Source organism: Chenopodium quinoa, unplaced genomic scaffold (assembly GCF_001683475.1).
Source record: "Chenopodium quinoa cultivar QQ74 unplaced genomic scaffold, ASM168347v1, whole genome shotgun sequence".
Classification (NCBI taxonomy): Eukaryota; Viridiplantae; Streptophyta; class Magnoliopsida; order Caryophyllales; family Amaranthaceae; genus Chenopodium; species Chenopodium quinoa.
Window position 1 is genome coordinate 9,900,371 of NW_018742738.1, and position 17,641 is coordinate 9,918,011.

At 33.6% G+C, this 17,641-nt stretch overlaps 2 protein-coding genes across 2 annotated transcripts; one reads left to right on the top strand and one right to left on the bottom strand.

Moving 5' to 3' along the window:
- Positions 1 to 13,883: 13,883 nt before the first annotated feature.
- Positions 13,884 to 14,499, top strand: LOC110724024. The gene is made up of 2 exons (XM_021903428.1): positions 13,884 to 14,235; positions 14,320 to 14,499. Exons 1-2 carry the CDS (start codon positions 13,915 to 13,917, stop codon positions 14,458 to 14,460), a joined length of 462 nt encoding a protein of 153 aa, XP_021759120.1. The 5' UTR covers positions 13,884 to 13,914; the 3' UTR covers positions 14,461 to 14,499.
- A 55-nt stretch (positions 14,500 to 14,554) lies between these two features.
- Positions 14,555 to 16,816, bottom strand: LOC110724070 (protein FAR1-RELATED SEQUENCE 5-like). The gene is made up of 2 exons (XM_021903468.1): positions 16,640 to 16,816; positions 14,555 to 15,616 (listed from the first exon to the last, which is right to left on the bottom strand). The coding sequence occupies exons 1-2, from the start codon at positions 16,700 to 16,702 to the stop codon at positions 14,555 to 14,557; spliced, it is 1,125 nt and encodes a 374-aa protein (XP_021759160.1). The 5' UTR covers positions 16,703 to 16,816.
- Between the last annotated feature and the right edge of the window lie 825 nt (positions 16,817 to 17,641).

The window sequence follows — 17,641 nt, forward strand, 5'->3', positions numbered from 1 at the left end:
TATTTTAGTGGGTGGTAATTTAAAATAAAATTTTTAATGAGTGGTTATTTAGAAAATGGAACTATTTTTGGGTGGTAATTTACAAATTTTCCTAATCGTAATGACACCTATAAAATTGTATTGTTGCTAAGATGTGGGCAAGTCAAATATAAACCGGAAATTCTTTCATGTTTAATTAATACATCTAAGTACTTAATGCTTGGATGAGATACATTTCTTAATTATTGCGACAACATCATTTAACAAAATAAGGGAACATGAATTATAACATAAAATCATTTTCTGTGGTTGAATTTTCAAAAGACTTTTAAAAATTAAAAATTTTATTTGAATTTGACATATATGTAAAAAGTAATAAAGTGCAATTGCATAGTGGATTTATAACCCACAAATCAAAAATTTGACCACCACATGCAACCATAATAAAAAAAATATGAAAATTATTAATATTACCATTAATTGATATGGATTATTTTTAATCTGAAGATATAAATCATGTACTTCTTACGTGTACACAAACAAGATTATGTAAGATTTAATTTGATAATTGCGATTTAGGTCATAGAACCTAAAAGCCTAACCAATGAAATGCGATTATCAAAAAAAAATATATGATGCTATTGTTCTTTCCTAGAGACATTTACGAATAGAATTTATTTTACTTAGTAATCCATCGAAAGGTCGATAATACGTCCTATACAAGATTCAATTTGCTGTTTATTACTTTGACATTTCATTGTGATACTTTATTTTTCTTCTTTGTTTTTTTTTATTCAAGTGATATGAATATATCTACCATGCAAAAGCACATAATTTTCAAAAATAATACTATTTAGCGAACATCTTTATTTACAATTTGTTCATAACATTTGTGAGGATGTTTAGTTGTAGCCATCTTTTTCATGTAGATTTGGTCATATCACCATATGGTAACCTATATCCTAAATTGTTGCTATTTGTGGGTAAAGAAGTCGAGTTAATAGGAACACATTTTTGGAACCAAGTAATCCAAGTATGTGTTGTGAACTTCTTTTATAGGTCTAACAACTGACAAAGTAAGATGGTTGACATTTCCATTTCGGTTTTGGTGGTATCATTTTCCAAGTCAGGTTTGCCTGATTCGTGGCCTACCAAATTGATGTCCAAGGATTTTTGAACCTCATAGAAGTCACTAGGCTAAGAATTGAAAAGATTTTGCCAGACTTCATTTAAGGGGGATATATGGAAATAAAATCACAAATTATCTAAAGGATGGTACTCTGACAAGAGAATAGAACATTAAATAAACTGATTGATTCAAGTCACTTTTCATTCGCCGGCTCTACTTGAAGTGTGACATGAATAGGTGTACTTCTCCTTTAATATTGCAAGTAAAGTCAGCAAAGTTGTTGAAGCATAAATTACCTTGCTAATATGATATTTTTACTATTTCAGTAAGCATCACTTTTAAAATTTATTTACAACCTCTACACAAGTTTACATGTTTTTAAGTTATGTGTTGTTTTAAATAATCAAATTTATTGGATCTAATTTCAGTTACTTAACAAAATAGCGATGATGGGCATAATGTACACATATATAATGAAGGATTAATAATTGCATGTAGGAGGGGACATAATTAATTAATTTTACGGGTTAAATTATATGTTGTGAATTCAAGAAATAAAAGTATATTAAACTTGTCACACCAGTTGTCGGTAATGAACTCGTACTCGACTAAATAAACGCTCGGTCATAACTTATGCCGGGTTAGACTTATCTCGATCTTCACTTAAGATTTTAACTAGCTCGTGAGCAGTTCCAAGAATTTATGTTTCGAATTCAATTTGCAAACAAAGTGACTTTCTTGGAACAAATATTAAAATTTGGAACCAATATGTATACGAAGATTATTTAAAATAGGGACTTATTAATTAATTTGAAACAAAATCTACATGTAATACGGACCACAATATTTATTGAAACAAAAACAATACAATTTCACAGGGCATATAATTAAAGAATAACCTTAAAATTATAATTGTCACCTAATCGAATGGTGTCCAAATTTCTACAAGCTTAATTCAACAAGATTTAATTGTCTCCAAACTAAATCGAGCATTAGGTTTGCAAAGTTTTGTAATGTAATTCGATTTTTAATTTAAAAAATTAAAAAAAATTAATTACATTTACTCAATTTTGTACTCTAGGCAGAAAGCAACCTTGCATGGCTTAAATATGATATGATGGATAACTAGTGCATTGATGAATACCCCAACCACTTTGAAAAAACCATCAAATGCATTGATCTCTTATTCCTACAGTAAAATTCTAGAAGATTTAGGTAATCCAATTAGAATTATGGTAAACGGTGATTCCTCCTACTTATTCTTACATTACGAAAGCTTTAATCTAGAATATCATATTTTCCTAGGATTATGCTAAGATTGTTTCTAATCAATCATTGGCTGGCATTAACATAATTACTAACATAGTTTTATAACTGTAGTTATCCTAACTTAACTGTATACTAAGATTTTAGCTAATAATTTAGTTATGTTGTTAATATCGAGTACTTCCAATGCGTATGAGTGGCCAGGTGAAAGAAAGGTGTACAAGGTCTCCCACTTTCAAGTTATTTGAGCTCACAAATTCCCCCCATCCTTCACTTAAATAAGTTTCCATAAGACCATCACCCCAAGTAATATCTTTCAAATGCACAATGTATGTGTGTGGGTCACTTCCCATACGAAGGCGGATTAGCCTTACGATTATCATTCGACCTTGTACACCTTTCTTTCACCCGGCGACTCATACGCATTGGAAGAGGCTGGATAGCAAAAAAATCATTTAATAACTAGGTTGAGCATGGAACTTTTTATAAACTCCACGTAAACAATAAAATATCATAATAGACTCACCACATTTCGTAAGCGTCGACAAGTGTCGATTATGAACTCAAATCTCCTAATAGACATTCTTTTTCAACCTACTCAACGTAAATCCCAAAAACTACAAATTAGTGTAGCAACAATGGTACGGTATGACAAAGAATCTACGGTTTTTTCACCAAATGCCCTTGAACTTTTCAAAAATTCACCAAATACCCTCAAGTTTTTCAAAATTCACCAAATACCACTAACGTTTGTTGAAATTCACACCGTGACCTCAAAATACCCTTGACGTTAAAGTTTCGTTAGCAATAAAATTTAATTTGCCAAATGCCCTATCTTTGTTAAATAATTACACAAAATACCCTTATTTTTGGAAGTACAATGTCTAGTTTGAAATTTAAGAAAACTAGTCGTTAGTTTTGATTCTCACCCTTTTTTGCATAAATACTCGATACATAGCATCCCTCTTATTTGCTTAACCACAAAATTTTCACACCATGAGTTATCAATCTAAATCATCCTCCTCAATGTATGAGTACTTTTGTGTAAGAGTTGCAAACATCCTCTATTCTTAAAAAGAAGTGTCGGAGACCTCATAAAAAGAGAAAAAGAAGGGCAAATGAAATAGAGGTGATTACTTACGGGCTTGGAATGAAAACGGATCGGGCTATAGTTCATATTTTGTCCAACGGACATAATATAGCAAACTCAAGCCCCTTTTATGCGGCTTGATAATTAGTCTATACCCACCCTAGTGAACAGACTGGGCTTGTCCGAGGACTACCGGACTCAGAACTTCTTATTGCAAATTTTCTCCTACCAAAACAAGATTTGTTTGCAACTCTTACACAAAAGTTCTCATACATTGAGGAGGATGACTTAGATTAATAACTCATGGTGTTACAAATTTGTGGTTAAGCAAATAAGAGGGATGCTATGTATTCAGTATTTATGAAAATAAAGGGTGAGAATCAAAACTAACGGTTAGTTTCCTTAAAGTTCAAACTAGACGTTGTACTTCCAAAAATAAGGGTATTTTGTGTAATTACTTAACAAAGTTAGGGCATTTGGTGAATTAAATTTTATTACAACGTCAAGGGTAATTTGAGGTCACGGTGTGAATATTAACAAATTTCAGTGGTATTTGGTGAATTTTGAAAAACTTGAGGGTATTTGGTGAATTTTTGAAAAGTTCAAGGGCATTTGGTGAAAAAACCGAAGAATCTAATAGAATCGATTATATAACACATAATGACATATCTGTATGGCCAAATAAAGCTCAACATTTTCTAAATAGGATAAAACCACTCATCCACATTTCAAGGACTACTCCTAGAAATACTGAACTACAGATTCACCATACATTTTGAGTGTTTGACATCGCAAAAATAGAAAATCTACCATAAATACTCACAATTGACTGTACTTGAAACCATAATCTACATGTATGCAATAGGACTACCAATAATTGAATTACCTAACAATCTTTTTCCTAATTGTATTGCATAAAACGGGAAAAAGGATCAGCTATTCTACTACAACAATAAAAGGGAATATTCTTCAAATGCTTTATCAAAGAACATACTAACAAATGTACTCATATAAAAAAATCCATCAAACCTCAATACAATTCCAAAAAAATCTACAAAACTCAAACAATCTTAGGATAATAGTATCATATTCTCAAATTCAAGCCAATTTTGAACATCTCCAAGTCGTATTCCAAATTTTGTGCATTAAACATTTCAAAATCGTCTAAACTAACAATATACTTATAAAATTTAACCATTTTACCTCATTTATAAACAGTTTTATGTAATTACTTGAGCAAATTTAGTTAAATTAAAATACCCATCAATTGTCATGTACAATGAAAAGCAAAAAAAGATATCTACGGAAATGAGGAACTCAATCAAAGAAAACAAAGATTCAAGAGGGAGAGAGTTTTACTTGAACAAAGGGAAGAAGGTAAGTTTTTTGCTTGGAATATTACCCTTGCCGCCGAATGAGGAAGGAGGGAGAGTGAGAATGAGTTAAACAATGGAAAAGGGTTAGGGTTTCAAGGGATATGGACTTTTGGGAAAAAAAATAAAAATAAAAAAATTACAAATTTTGATTTAAAGTAAGATGTAGGATTCGAACCCTACACCCTGTTGCAAATACCATTGAAAGTGAATAGGGTCGTGCACCAGAAAGAGAATGCAGCTACATTGTTCACATTTGAGGAATTAATAAACTTAACAAAGTTTTAGTTCACAGAATGGGGATTAACTTTGACTTCAAAATAAATATTTATATTGGGAAATATAAAACTAAATACTTGAGTATTAAGGGCGGCCATTAGAAAATACAAATGTAACGCAATATAATAATCATACAAAGTTAAACCTGTATTTTTTCAAACTACAATACTTATATGTAGTTATCTTTCAAAAAGTTGAACATGGTGGTGTTATTCATTATTAATTAAAGTAAAAGTGGTTTGTGAAAAAATAATATTTTATTTTTAATTAAGAGCATATTAGTGTGGAATAAAATTAGTTTAAATTTTAAACGATTTTGGGTACTTCTAGCAACTCCAACGATTGTAGCTAGGGTGTTGCTTGAAAATTCAATAATTACGAATCTACTAAATTCACTGTTAGACCTAGAATACTCTATTAGCTTGGCTAAGAAAATTAGCTTTGCCAAGCCAATTTTCTTGAGAATTAAACTTGCCAAAATAAATTGTTCATTACACCAATTAACCACTTTCCATGTTTTTTATATCCAACAATTACTACTAAGCTAATAGGTAGGCATTGAAGCATCAAGTAGCTAAATTGATAACTTGATTAAAAGCGTATGTTGAATGACAAGCTAATTGTCAAAATAGCTTTCCAGTGATGTTGCTATTAGTTATTAGTTTTGGAATTCACTTGGCTTGTTGACTTAGGGGTATTAGAGGGAAATGTCAGAAAACAACAACGTCAATTACGGGATATTAAGTAAATAAGAAAAAAATTTAAAATAAACAACTGGTACAGTTTCGTACAGTAGGGAATTCAACGACCAATCAATAATCATCTTCCATAATTATATACTAAAAGACACAACAACAATGACACTAGCCATTTGCTAGTGTGTCCAAAAAAATATACTCTATATATTTTTATTGTGATTTTTATGGATCATGTTTTAAATACGATTAATATGACATAAAAAAAATACTTTAATACATGTAATTGACTTTAATGGTAAATTATGTAATTGATTGATAACCAATACTTATAAACAATGTGTTTTGGACAAAGTTCCAAAAAATAATTTCACATACATTGAAATTTGAATATTAGTTGATTTAAGTAGAAAGGTAGAATAAGAAATAAGATGTTATTGGAATTTTTATTACAATAATATTATTTGAGGTTGGTTGGTTTTGAACGAAATAATAGGGTCATCTTCAAATGATTAGTACAAAGCTTTATATATATTCAATTTAACATACTGAAGGCCCTGTTCTTTTGAGGTTCTGTGAAGAGCGGAGCATATTACAACAGATCAGATTTATTTACTATTATGATTATTATTATTATTATTATTATTAATTTTATTCATAGCAGAGTAGGACAGAGCGAGCATAACACGGCAGAGCAAATAGAAGCAGACCAGATTAGTTAGAAGCTGAACAGAGCAGAGCAGATCACCTTTAAATAACTGGTCATTATTTAGCTAATCGGTGTTTACATGATTATGTTGCATTTAAATAAAAAAACTGATATTTAAGTTCAAACCCTTTTTTTTCATAATACTAAAATTAACCCTCCATGGCAAGGAACCAATTCTAATTTTATAAAGGATAGTCTAAAAGTGTACTTTTCCTATCTTTGGATAATTTTATGGAACTGAAAAATACTGATGACAAAAAGATGAATGTCATGGAGCATTTATGATAATAAGACAAGTGTCCAGCTTTGTACTTTAACGAGGCTACCAACGTTTGGTTTTTAGTATTTTTTTTGTTTTTTACTTTTTTTTACCTTGAAAACACACGAATTGTATTATTATTATTATTATTATTATTATTGTTATTATTATTATTATTATTATTATTATTATTATAATTGTTACTAATATTTTTATGATAATTCTATTTTATTCTTATTTCATATGTCACGTTTCCAAAGAGTTAATCGTTTTTTTCCAAATTATTCAATGTTTTACAGATTTCAGATTAAGGATATTTAATATCGGAGTACGTTGTGTTATGGATAAAAAAGTGCTACCAATTTTAATTTATATTTTCAACAGATTCTAAATATTCAATTTATTTAAGTTAAGATAAGATCTTTTAAATTCTTGGGAGTCTGTTGCGGGCTGTTTGGTTGGAGGGATGAAAATTAGAGGGATAAGAAGGGAAAAACATGTTATTATAACACTTCCGAAGTGCTAAATTGTTGGATTAAATCAATGTATTGTGGCTTTATAGTTGGTCAAACATAAATGATGACAATATCTAATTTAGCATTTGTCTTAGGATTCTCTTGCTGCGCGTTTGTTTGAAGAGATGAAAATTAGAGGGATAAGATGGGATAAATAGGTGGACCAGGGATATATTTTTTTGTCCTTCCATGTTTGGTCAGTATGGGAATCAAATTGGGATAAGTATTGAATATCTACAAAAAAGCCTTGCTAACTTCTAATCTTTCTCCTTTACCCATAAGAATTTCATTATGTTTAATTTGCTATTTTGAAAACCATTTCTTATTCCTTCCTCTTGTACCACCCACCGTTTGATAAGTGCATTATATACTATATTTTTAGTTCCTAATATTAGTTTTAATATTGCCTTTTATTTATTATTTTAGGAATTTATTTACATTTATAATTTTAGTAGTATATTCATATTAGAGTTATTCTTTTTATTAAGTTTCTTATATTATAAGTACTTTATAAGTTTATCATTATTTTGTGATTAGGAAATGGAGGCAAATTACTTCCCACTAGCTCAAAGTCACGTGAAGAGCAAGGAATTGCAAATTAAAAAGAAATAAAAGAAAAGCAAAAGGATAAGGATAAGGAGGAGTGCCTAACTATTAGGCGTGTAAACCAAAGAACTAAAGCTCAGTGCTCATCTTCAATAAGAGCTCGAATTCATCCGAAATTTAAGGCAAGAGATAGAGAAGATGATTTTTTATCATATTCTACAATTCTATCCCTTCAAACCCAGAAAACCTAGGTTGTTTTCGGTTATAAAATCCCCAATTATCCCTCCTAGAAAACACACAAGTATTACCACAAAAATACGGGAAGTTCGTGAGGCTTAGTAGAGAGCGAATTGGTCCAAGGTTGATCAATTGGGTGGTATTGGAAGGTGAAGGGACGAATTTGACGGTGGATTCGAGCAGCGGCTGTTTGTTTCTTGGCTCAGTTCATAAGTTCTCCTTAATTTAATCCTCATCTTTTAATTTTGTGATTAATTTGGTTGCTTCTACTTGGTGAATTGGATGTAATTTGATCTTTAATTTCCTGATTTAAGTTTCGTCGTTTAAACACTGAGTATAATCGTATTTCGATATTCAAGTTTGATATTTAATTGATTCACATGATTTCCTTGTTTTTATATGAACGTTTAATTTATTTATGTTAGGAATATAGGAAAATATATTATTCTGATATATTTTCCATATAGATTTCATAATATTATATTTAGGATAATAATATATCTTAGTGATATTCTAAGATAGATTTATGGAAGCTTATATGATAGAGTTTATATTGTGTAGGTTATCTTTTGTAGGCTATAAATAATAGCCAAGATCATTAATACAATTCAACTCATTCTCTCATAAATAATTTGTCATGGTATCAAGAGCAAGTTAAATCTTGGGACCATTCACACAAATACTCCCCCTGCCGGTGGGTTTGAATATTAAACCCACCGGTGGGATTCATAAATTTGCTTCCGCTATGCAATAGTATTGCTCTTTGAAATTTCTATTTTTTTATTTAATCCTTTTTTTTGGAATAACCATGTGATGCGTGGGTTATTATTGGTGTATGTGATCAATATGAATGATCATATGTGATTTGGTTAGGTTGTAGTGTTTGAGTGTGCTTCCTCCATTATTTCATCTCCATGGAGATGAAGAAAAGCCACGTTTGGCATATTATTTATTATTTAAAAAAAAATGCAAAAGACCACGGACACCAGCGAAGGGCCTGGCAAAGAAGATCACGGACACCAGCAAAGGGTCGTGGCAAAGAAGATCACGGACACCAGCAAAGGGTCGTGGCAAAGAATACCACGGACACCAGCAAAGGGCCGTGACAAAAGACCACGGACACCAGCAAAGGGCCGTGAAAGAAGACCATGGACACCAGCAAAGGGCCGTGGTAGCAAAAGTTTGTTTTTTTTTTAAATAAAAAAATTGAAGGCGACATCAACATAGTAGTGCAACTCAATCGACTTCAACAAAGTGCGACTTTCCAATCGTAACGTTCGTGTTACTGCGGCGTAATTATTTATGAGAGAATGAGTTGAATTGTATTGATGATCTTGGCTATTATTTATAGCTTACAAAAGATAACCTACACAATATAAACTCTATCATATAAGCTTCCATAAATCTATCTTAGAATATCACTAAGATATATTATTATCCTAAATATAATATTATGAAATCTATATGGAAAATATATCAGAATAATATATTTTCCTATATTCCTAACAAGTTTATTGGGGTAGAAAGTGTATTAGCAAGATTTTGATTTCTAGTGAGCTATACATGTCAAATCGACTGCGACGGTAATTTGACTATCTAAATATTAAGTTGAATATTGAAGGAGACATTATGAAAGGAAGTTGGGAATTAAGTTATGTTGTTTTAATCTATGATCGAATTGGTTTCACAATGGTGGTTGCTTGTCGTCTATTTTTAAACAATAGATTAGTATATTATTTTTATCTTGTTTGGCTTAGTTTCTTATTCGATTAAACCCCCCCCCCCCCAATCTCATGTACATAGGGTGAATAATACTCTTTTAAGTATATAGTTTATGTTTAGAGTTGATTTTGGGTTTATAGAGTTAATTAATCTCCTCTTGAGTTCGACCCTTACTTACCCTTTCTACTAGTTGTTAATATTTTTGAAGGTTTAAGTTAGGTAAATTATTAATTAATTTTATACGGTAAACAACTCGTATCACCGTTCTATTCTTATATTTTATCCTTATCTCGCCCCTTCTATACAACTAAACAAACAACTGAATAAATTTTATTAATTGTCATGCATTAATTTTTCATTTATTGATTCCACTCTAAAAGATCTTGAATCTGAATCTCATCGAACACATTCTTTACTATTTCATAAGCATATATTGTTATCAACTATCCTTATGTGCATACTATAATTCGAAGTTACATTTCCTAGATATTACTCCCTCCGTCCCCTTTTGATAGTCCCTTATGGATAAATTTTAGTCCCAGAATGTTCACCCCATTTGTTTTTTCCAATAACCATTAATATTGAATTTTTACCTAATTTCCCTCTAATTTGCAACAATATTTGTGCAAATTTAACATTCCCATATAAATTTTGTTTTCCCATGTACTTTTATTACTTTCTCTCTTACTTTTTTGCATACTCAATGTCAATTTACTTTTTTAATGTACTTTAATTATTCTTATTTGTGTTTATTAATTCCCGTTAAAAATGCCCATAAGGGACTATCAAAAGGGGACGGAGGGAGTATATGTTTAATAATATTTACTTTGTACTGCTGCTACTATTATACATGTGTTTAATTGTAAAAACATCTTTATATTGTTACCCATTTTATACTATTTTACCTTTTATTCTAAAACCGTGAAAATCAAGCGGGAACAAAACTCAATATTAGACCTAATTTGTAATTATCAACACAGGAACTCCATAAAATATGGAATGACCCTTTAATCATACAAGGTGATTTGTGAATCATGTGTAAATGGACAGGATTAATTTATATATTTATTTATTTACCACCCTATACCTGAGTAGTGTCAAAATGCATGTAATCCTTGCATCCATAAAGTATAGGTCATCCCTATTATATGTGGATACCAACACGGCTGGGCCTAGTAAACCAAGTAAACTATTTGGCCCAATCCGACTTTGTTTGGTTTGATTGTACAATGTTTGGGAGGTATAAACATCCAAGTTGTTGTGTATTTATGCCCAATTTCATTTATTGGGTCCACCCAATATCACATTTTTTCCTCGTGAAATTTACAGTTACTTTACCAAGAGCTTATACCCAATGTTGGGACAAAAGTTTGTATAATATTTAATAATCACTAGCTTAAACTATCACTAAATCATTTTACATATTATATTTCGAACTTATTTTTGGAGTGGACATTTAATAAAATAAGTACCTGAACATTTCATGATTAATTTTTATTTATTCCAAAAACAATCAATAAAGTGTGAATCTAAGTACAACGAACAATGTGTTTTTTGGAGTTGCTTATTTTTTAAGAAAATAAAACTGTTATTTCATTTAGTGGCAACAAAACAGCATTGTAAAGTAAAAGCCTATCAGTACTAATCATTGAAGATTCATCAACACTTTAATTACAACTTATTCAAAACCGTATTTATATACTAATGATAAATACAACACTCGTTACATAATTTACAAATGCGCCACAATGATCATGTACGAGTGTCACAAAATTATTAGGGTTAAGATATATGGTCCATAATCCCTTTTGGCCCAATAAGTCGGGACAAATAGGGCCCAGTTCCAAATCTTTAACATTTAAATCCTTATTAGGACAATGTACAATTTACCAAACCCAGAAGATGTTGATTACTTGGGCCCAAGATAGGTGTTGTGATTAAATTAGTGAACTGTTAAACATCGCCCGCAAATTCCTACATAAAGCCCACAAAATAAGAGTGAAATGACACTTTTGCCCTCAAACTAAAAAACACAATTTCTCTCTCTACTCTCTACTTCCACTTTCTCTCTCTAAATTATTTCCAGAGCTATGTCGAGGCGGCCCGGCAAGGAAGTGGCGGCACCGGCGGTGGGCGGAAGGCGGTTTGCCGGCCAGAAGGTAATTTTTTAAATTTTTGTAATTTTTTTTTTAAAAAAAAAACCTCCGGCGACGGTGGGGCGCCAAGGCGAGACGCCACCACCACGGAGGAAGCGCCTAGGCAAGACGCCCATACGGTGGTGGCGGCGCCTAGCCCAGACGCCACTACCACGGCGGCGGCGCATAGGCTAGGCGCCACGGCCGTGGTAGTGGCGTCTGGGCTAGGCGCCGCCACCACCGTACGGGCGTCTTGCCTAGGCGCCTCCTTCTCTTTTTTTTTTTTTTAAATTTTTTTTTTGTTTTTTTTTAATTTTAAATTTTTTTTCGAATTTTTTTTTTTTTTTTTTTTAAAAATTTGTTTTTCTTTTTTTTAAATTGTATGTTCCCTTTTTTTTTATCTTTTTTTTTTTAAATTTTGTTTTTTTATTTGTTTTAATTTTATGTTCTATTTTTTTTAAAAAAAAAATTGTTTCTGGTTTTAATTTTAAATTTTATGTTCCTATGTATTTTATTTTTTTTTGAATTATATTTTTGTATGTAAAAAAATTATAAGTTCCCTTTTTTTTTTATAAATTTTCTTTAAAATTTTGATGTTCTTCTTTTTTTAAGTTTTTGCAATTTTAAATTTTTTAAGTTTTGTTAGTTTTTTGTTTTTGGTTTTTTCTTTGCATTTTTGATTTTTTGTTTTTGTTTATGTTTTTCATTTTTTAGTTTGTTGTTTATATTTTTGTTTTTGGTTATATATTTTGTTTTTGGTATATTGTTTTGTTCATATTTATATTTTTTTATGTTTATATTTATATTTTTTATGTTTTTATTTATATTGTGTTGTTTATATTTTTATTTTTTATGTTTATAATTTTATTTCCGTTACTTGTTTATTTGCTTTTGTGTTTATTTTCGTCCTTTTTTGTATTTATATTTTTTGTTTTTGGTAATATTTTTTGTTTTTGTTTTTGTTTATGTTTGTTTTTTTTTTGTTTGTAGTTAATATTTTTTGTTTTTGGTATATGTTTATGTTTTTGTTTATGTCGACGATCAGAGTGGACCATATGATGATTACGGTCCATTCAGTCAGAGGCTTGATGATACGTATGATACGCATAGGGTAGATGTGCGTAAGGGTCGAGATGGTAGGTTTGTTAGTAGATCTGGCACATCATCTGCGTCCACTGTGTCTGCGGGTAGCAGAAAACGGTCGAGGGCCGTTAATGATTCTTGGATGGTGAGGGGTGAGGTGGCCGGGGGACCTATAGACGGGAGTGTGATTCCTAGCTTTTTAGGACACATCGCTACCCGTATTTGGGAGGACCAGGAGAGGGCTTTGGATACAGGCATTTTGAAATGCCAAACCCGGGAAAAGACTTGTAGGTTTTTGTGTAGCTGGGCTGATGCTTGGCCGGAGGAGAGCGAGATGGTCGGGCGATTGAGGGGCACTAGAGTGAGTCACCTTCCTGCCACCATGCACGACAGGATTGACTGGACGCTGATCACGGCTTTCATTGAGCGATGGCAGCCGGATACAAACTCGTTCCACCTTCCGTTCGGTGAGATGACGATCATGTTGCATGACGTCGAGGCCATCCTTGGGATTCCCGTGGAGGGAAACCGAGCATCTGTCGTCACTGATGCGGATCAGGCAGATTTACTAGCGGAGCTGTTGGCGGTGGATAGGGCTGCGCTGTACACATCGGCACTTGGTGTGTGGGATCACGGCGGCGTTAAGATCGCAGCCGTCTTGCAGCGATGTTTGCACCCTACGGCACGTAGGACGCAGGACACACAGCTGGCTGCATATGTTTTTCTTCTTCTCGGGTGTACCTTGTTTCCGGATAAGAGCGGGAACAAGCTCAGGCCACGCGACATAGTTGACGCGTGTGAGCCCGACAGAGTAGGCCAGTTTTCTTGGGGGTCGACAGAGTACCCAGGACCCTCTACACCGGACTGATTCAGTATCGCGAGATCGTAGAGGCGTACATGCCGCAGCGCTGTCTTCGCCAGCTTGGATTTGTCCAAGTTGTCCCACCTCCACCGGCATGGCCCAGTAAGGCGGTACGATCTGCGTCGTCGAAGGAGTACGTCGTCCAATGGCCGGCAAACATGATATCCATGTGGGAGCAGTTTCCGATGGTTGCCCGCCTATGGACGGCGGAGCTGCAGCGGCCGCCAAGTGGGGTGACTGCCATGTGTGACCAGCACTACATGGAATGGTACATCCGGCACTCGCACCCGAGGTTGATCAAAGACATCGACGACGCAGATGATGACGATGTGCCACCTGCCACTGCCTCTTATGCGGTACGTCTCATCTTTTATTTGTTGTTCTCTTATTTTAATATATATATGTATAATACGTCGTTTCATGTTTTTTGTTTTGTGTAGTGGATGGGCAAGATTATGCAGTTGGGACACCGACTTTTTGAGGAAAGGGACTGCATGACGAGTGCATCAGGCAGAGCTGTTATTGACGATCTGGAACGGACCCTTGAGCAGTGGCAGTGGGCGTCACAGAGGGATTACTGATATTTGAAATTAGACATTATCTTTTTAGTTTGTAATATTTGAAATTAGACATTATCTTTTTAGTTTGTAGGCTTTGACTTTCACGCAGTTGTTACTAAATGATCTTCCGCCACTTACCATTTACCAATGTCTCTGCTGTTACTAAATTCTTGTTGAAAAGATTGTAGGCTTTGACTTTCACGCAGTTGTTGATGTGCCATATGCACAGTAAATGACTCGACTCCGGAAACAGCTCCGCTATAGGGGCAAAAAGACCTCCCTCACAATCACTTACGATGGCCGATGGCTGTACATTTGGGCCGATGTAGTTTCTCAACTTTTCCAACACCCAACGGTAACTCGCAGCCGTCTCATCCTTCATGACTGCATAACCAATCAGAAAGTTCTGGTTCGTTGGAGCCATCCCAACCATCTCAACCAGTGGGAACTTGTACTTGTTTGTCTTGTACGTTGAATCGATCAAAATCACAGATGGCCAAGACGAAATCATATCAGCACAATCAGGATGGACAAGGAACAAATGAGTTACCTCCGATGTGTCTTCGTCAGATTCAAACCAGTAAAGGTAACCACGTGCTTGTGCCTGGTGCAGAAGCTGCTGTATAGGGTTCCTTCCCTCTGACCGTTCAAACCTCAATTTCTGTCTGACGTTGTAGATGTGTCTTCGGTTTGGCTGGTCTTCGGGGAATTTCTCTAACACAGACGCTAATATTTTAGCGGGCTTCACTTGAGCATCACTCATTTCTTTTACAACTAGTTTCGCAGCTGGACTTAGGCCGCTTAACTGCCGATGCCCCACTTTGTATGCTATCAGCTCATGGTTGTGATATCCCCATTTGCCGTAACCCTTCACTTCCCAACCGTCACGCCTTTGATGTTGTCGAACCTTAACTCGGAACTGACACCCACAACCTTTCCGCTTTGAGTCAAGCCGAATCGCTTTACTGAAATCTCGTTCTTCTCTTTTGCGATAACGGTCGCATCTCAAAATGCGATCCATTCTACCATCCCGTTGAGATTTATGAGTTGCTACTACTAAACAAAAGCCTGATCTAATTGCAACCTGTTTTGCCCAATCAATCGCTTGTTGAGCATCTTCGAACAGGCCATCATGTACAAAAATCCCACTGTAATCATTTCCGTCTCCACCATAATCCTGTAACAATAACATATAACGTATAAATATAATTACATTAAGATTAAATTAATACACTTAACACAAAATTATCACAAACGCAATTTCTAAATTTTAAATTTCTAAATATCATTTTTATATTTAACGCATAATACATTTAAAAAACAAAATAATAACACACATTTCATTTCAAATTTATCAAACATAAATAAACAAACAAAAAAAACCATAATAAAAAAAAATAAACAAATACAAAACAAAATAAAACAAAATAAAACAAAAGCAAACACAAAATAAAAGATGCATTAAAAAAACTTAATTAAAAAAAAATTAATTCCCTCCAAAAAAAATTAAAAGGAAATAAAACAACACAAGCAAACAAAAACAAAAAAATTCCAAAAAAAAAAACAAAACAAAATAAAACACCACAAGCAAAAAAAAAACAAAAACAAATCAAAACAAATAAACAAAAAAAAACAAACAAACAAATAAAAAAAAACAAAAACAAAACAAACAAACAAAAAAAAAACAAACAAACAAATAAAAAAAAAAAAGAAAAACAAAACAAACAAACAAAAATAAAAACAAACAAACAAATAAAAAAAACAAAAACAAAACAAAAAAACCAAAAAAAAAAAAAAGGGGATTAAATTTAAAAAAAAAAAAAAAAAGAAAAACAAACAAAAATAAAAACAAACAAACAAATAAAAAAAAAACAAAAACAAAACAAAAAAAAAAAAAAAATAATATATTCCCCTAGTGGCGCCTGGCCAGGACACCGGAGCCACGGCCTGGGCGCCTGGTCAGGACGCCGGAGCCACGGCCGGGGCGCCTGGTCAGGACGCCGCCGCCATGGTGGCGGCGTCCTGGCCAGGCGCCCTGGCCGTGGCTCCGGCGTCCTGGCCACGCGCCACTACCATGGTCGAGGCTTCTCCACCAGGCGCCGTTACCACGGTGGCGGCGTCCTGGCTAGGCGCCACAACCACGGCATGGCCTTTTGGCTAGGCGCCAGCCACCATTTCGTCCTTACGATGCGTTACGAACCTCGTTTTCCGATGACGACGGCGATTCTCCGGTGATCCTCGGCGATCCGGTGCTGCTCCACATTTTTTTAGTGCGAAAAATTTATCTTCGGTTAAAATTATAAAAAGGGCAAATTTGTCAAAAAATTATAAAATGTGGGCTTTATGTAGAGATTTACGGGCGATGAATAACAAGTCCCTTAAATTAATGTAGGCTTGTATAAATACATGTTTAGTTATTTGGTTAGGAACAAGTGTGATGGAGATATTCCAGTTTCTGACTACGAAATCACTCGAAAAACAAAATTTTCAATAAATACGAATCATTGTCGTGCGTGTGTAAGGCGTACAAATACCGTCAGCTTTTGTAAAATAAAATTAATTCTTGTTACAGTTACATATAAGGTTAACTTAAGCATAGCGATAACCAATATGTTTCTTTGTTACATTACTAGCATGTTCAACCTTGTCTCTTCCTTGACGACCAGAGCGCCTTTGTCTTTCAGTTTTAGACCCCATCAGCTCGGAGACATCCTACCACACAACGATACAACCCAATGATGTATTAATGAAACATATGTGTCCAAAAACAATTTCGTTATTGTAGACACCTAAAAATGTCTCCCCAAAACCAAACCCGATGATGAACAACCTTTTACCGCCATTATTGGTCGGGTTGAATATTTAATCTTTAGAGTGCTTAAATCCATATTCAAAACCATATTTTCATTTCATAAACCAACCCAATTCCTAGCCCATTTCCCCAAACCTTCACTTATTTTCCTCTTTTCGTGCCTTTAAACCCAAAATAATTCATTTCGTATCCTTTAAAATCATTCATTTCGTGTCATTTTTATAAAACTTTTAATCCATTTTATTTTGGTCCTTAATCTGGGTCCAATGATTTAATAGTTTGATGGGGCTTTAAAAGATCTTTCTAACGATATATTATAAGCCCAAATCCGAGTTATAACGAATAAGTTATGGCCAAAATATTAAACTGAGCCCAAACCGAACCTAAGGT

Coding starts and splice junctions, on each gene's coding strand:
- LOC110724024 (XM_021903428.1), top strand. CDS start 13,915: ATGCCGCAGCGCTGTCTTCGCCAGCTTGGATTTGTCCAAGTTGTCCCA. Junction 14,236..14,319: donor CTGCCACTGCCTCTTATGCG/GTACGTCTCATC, acceptor TGTTTTGTGTAG/TGGATGGGCAAGATTATGCA.
- LOC110724070 (XM_021903468.1), bottom strand. CDS start 16,702: ATGTGGAGCAGCACCGGATCGCCGAGGATCACCGGAGAATCGCCGTCG. Junction 15,617..16,639: donor CGTCGTCATCGGAAAACGAG/GTTCGTAACGCA, acceptor TTATTGTTACAG/GATTATGGTGGAGACGGAAA.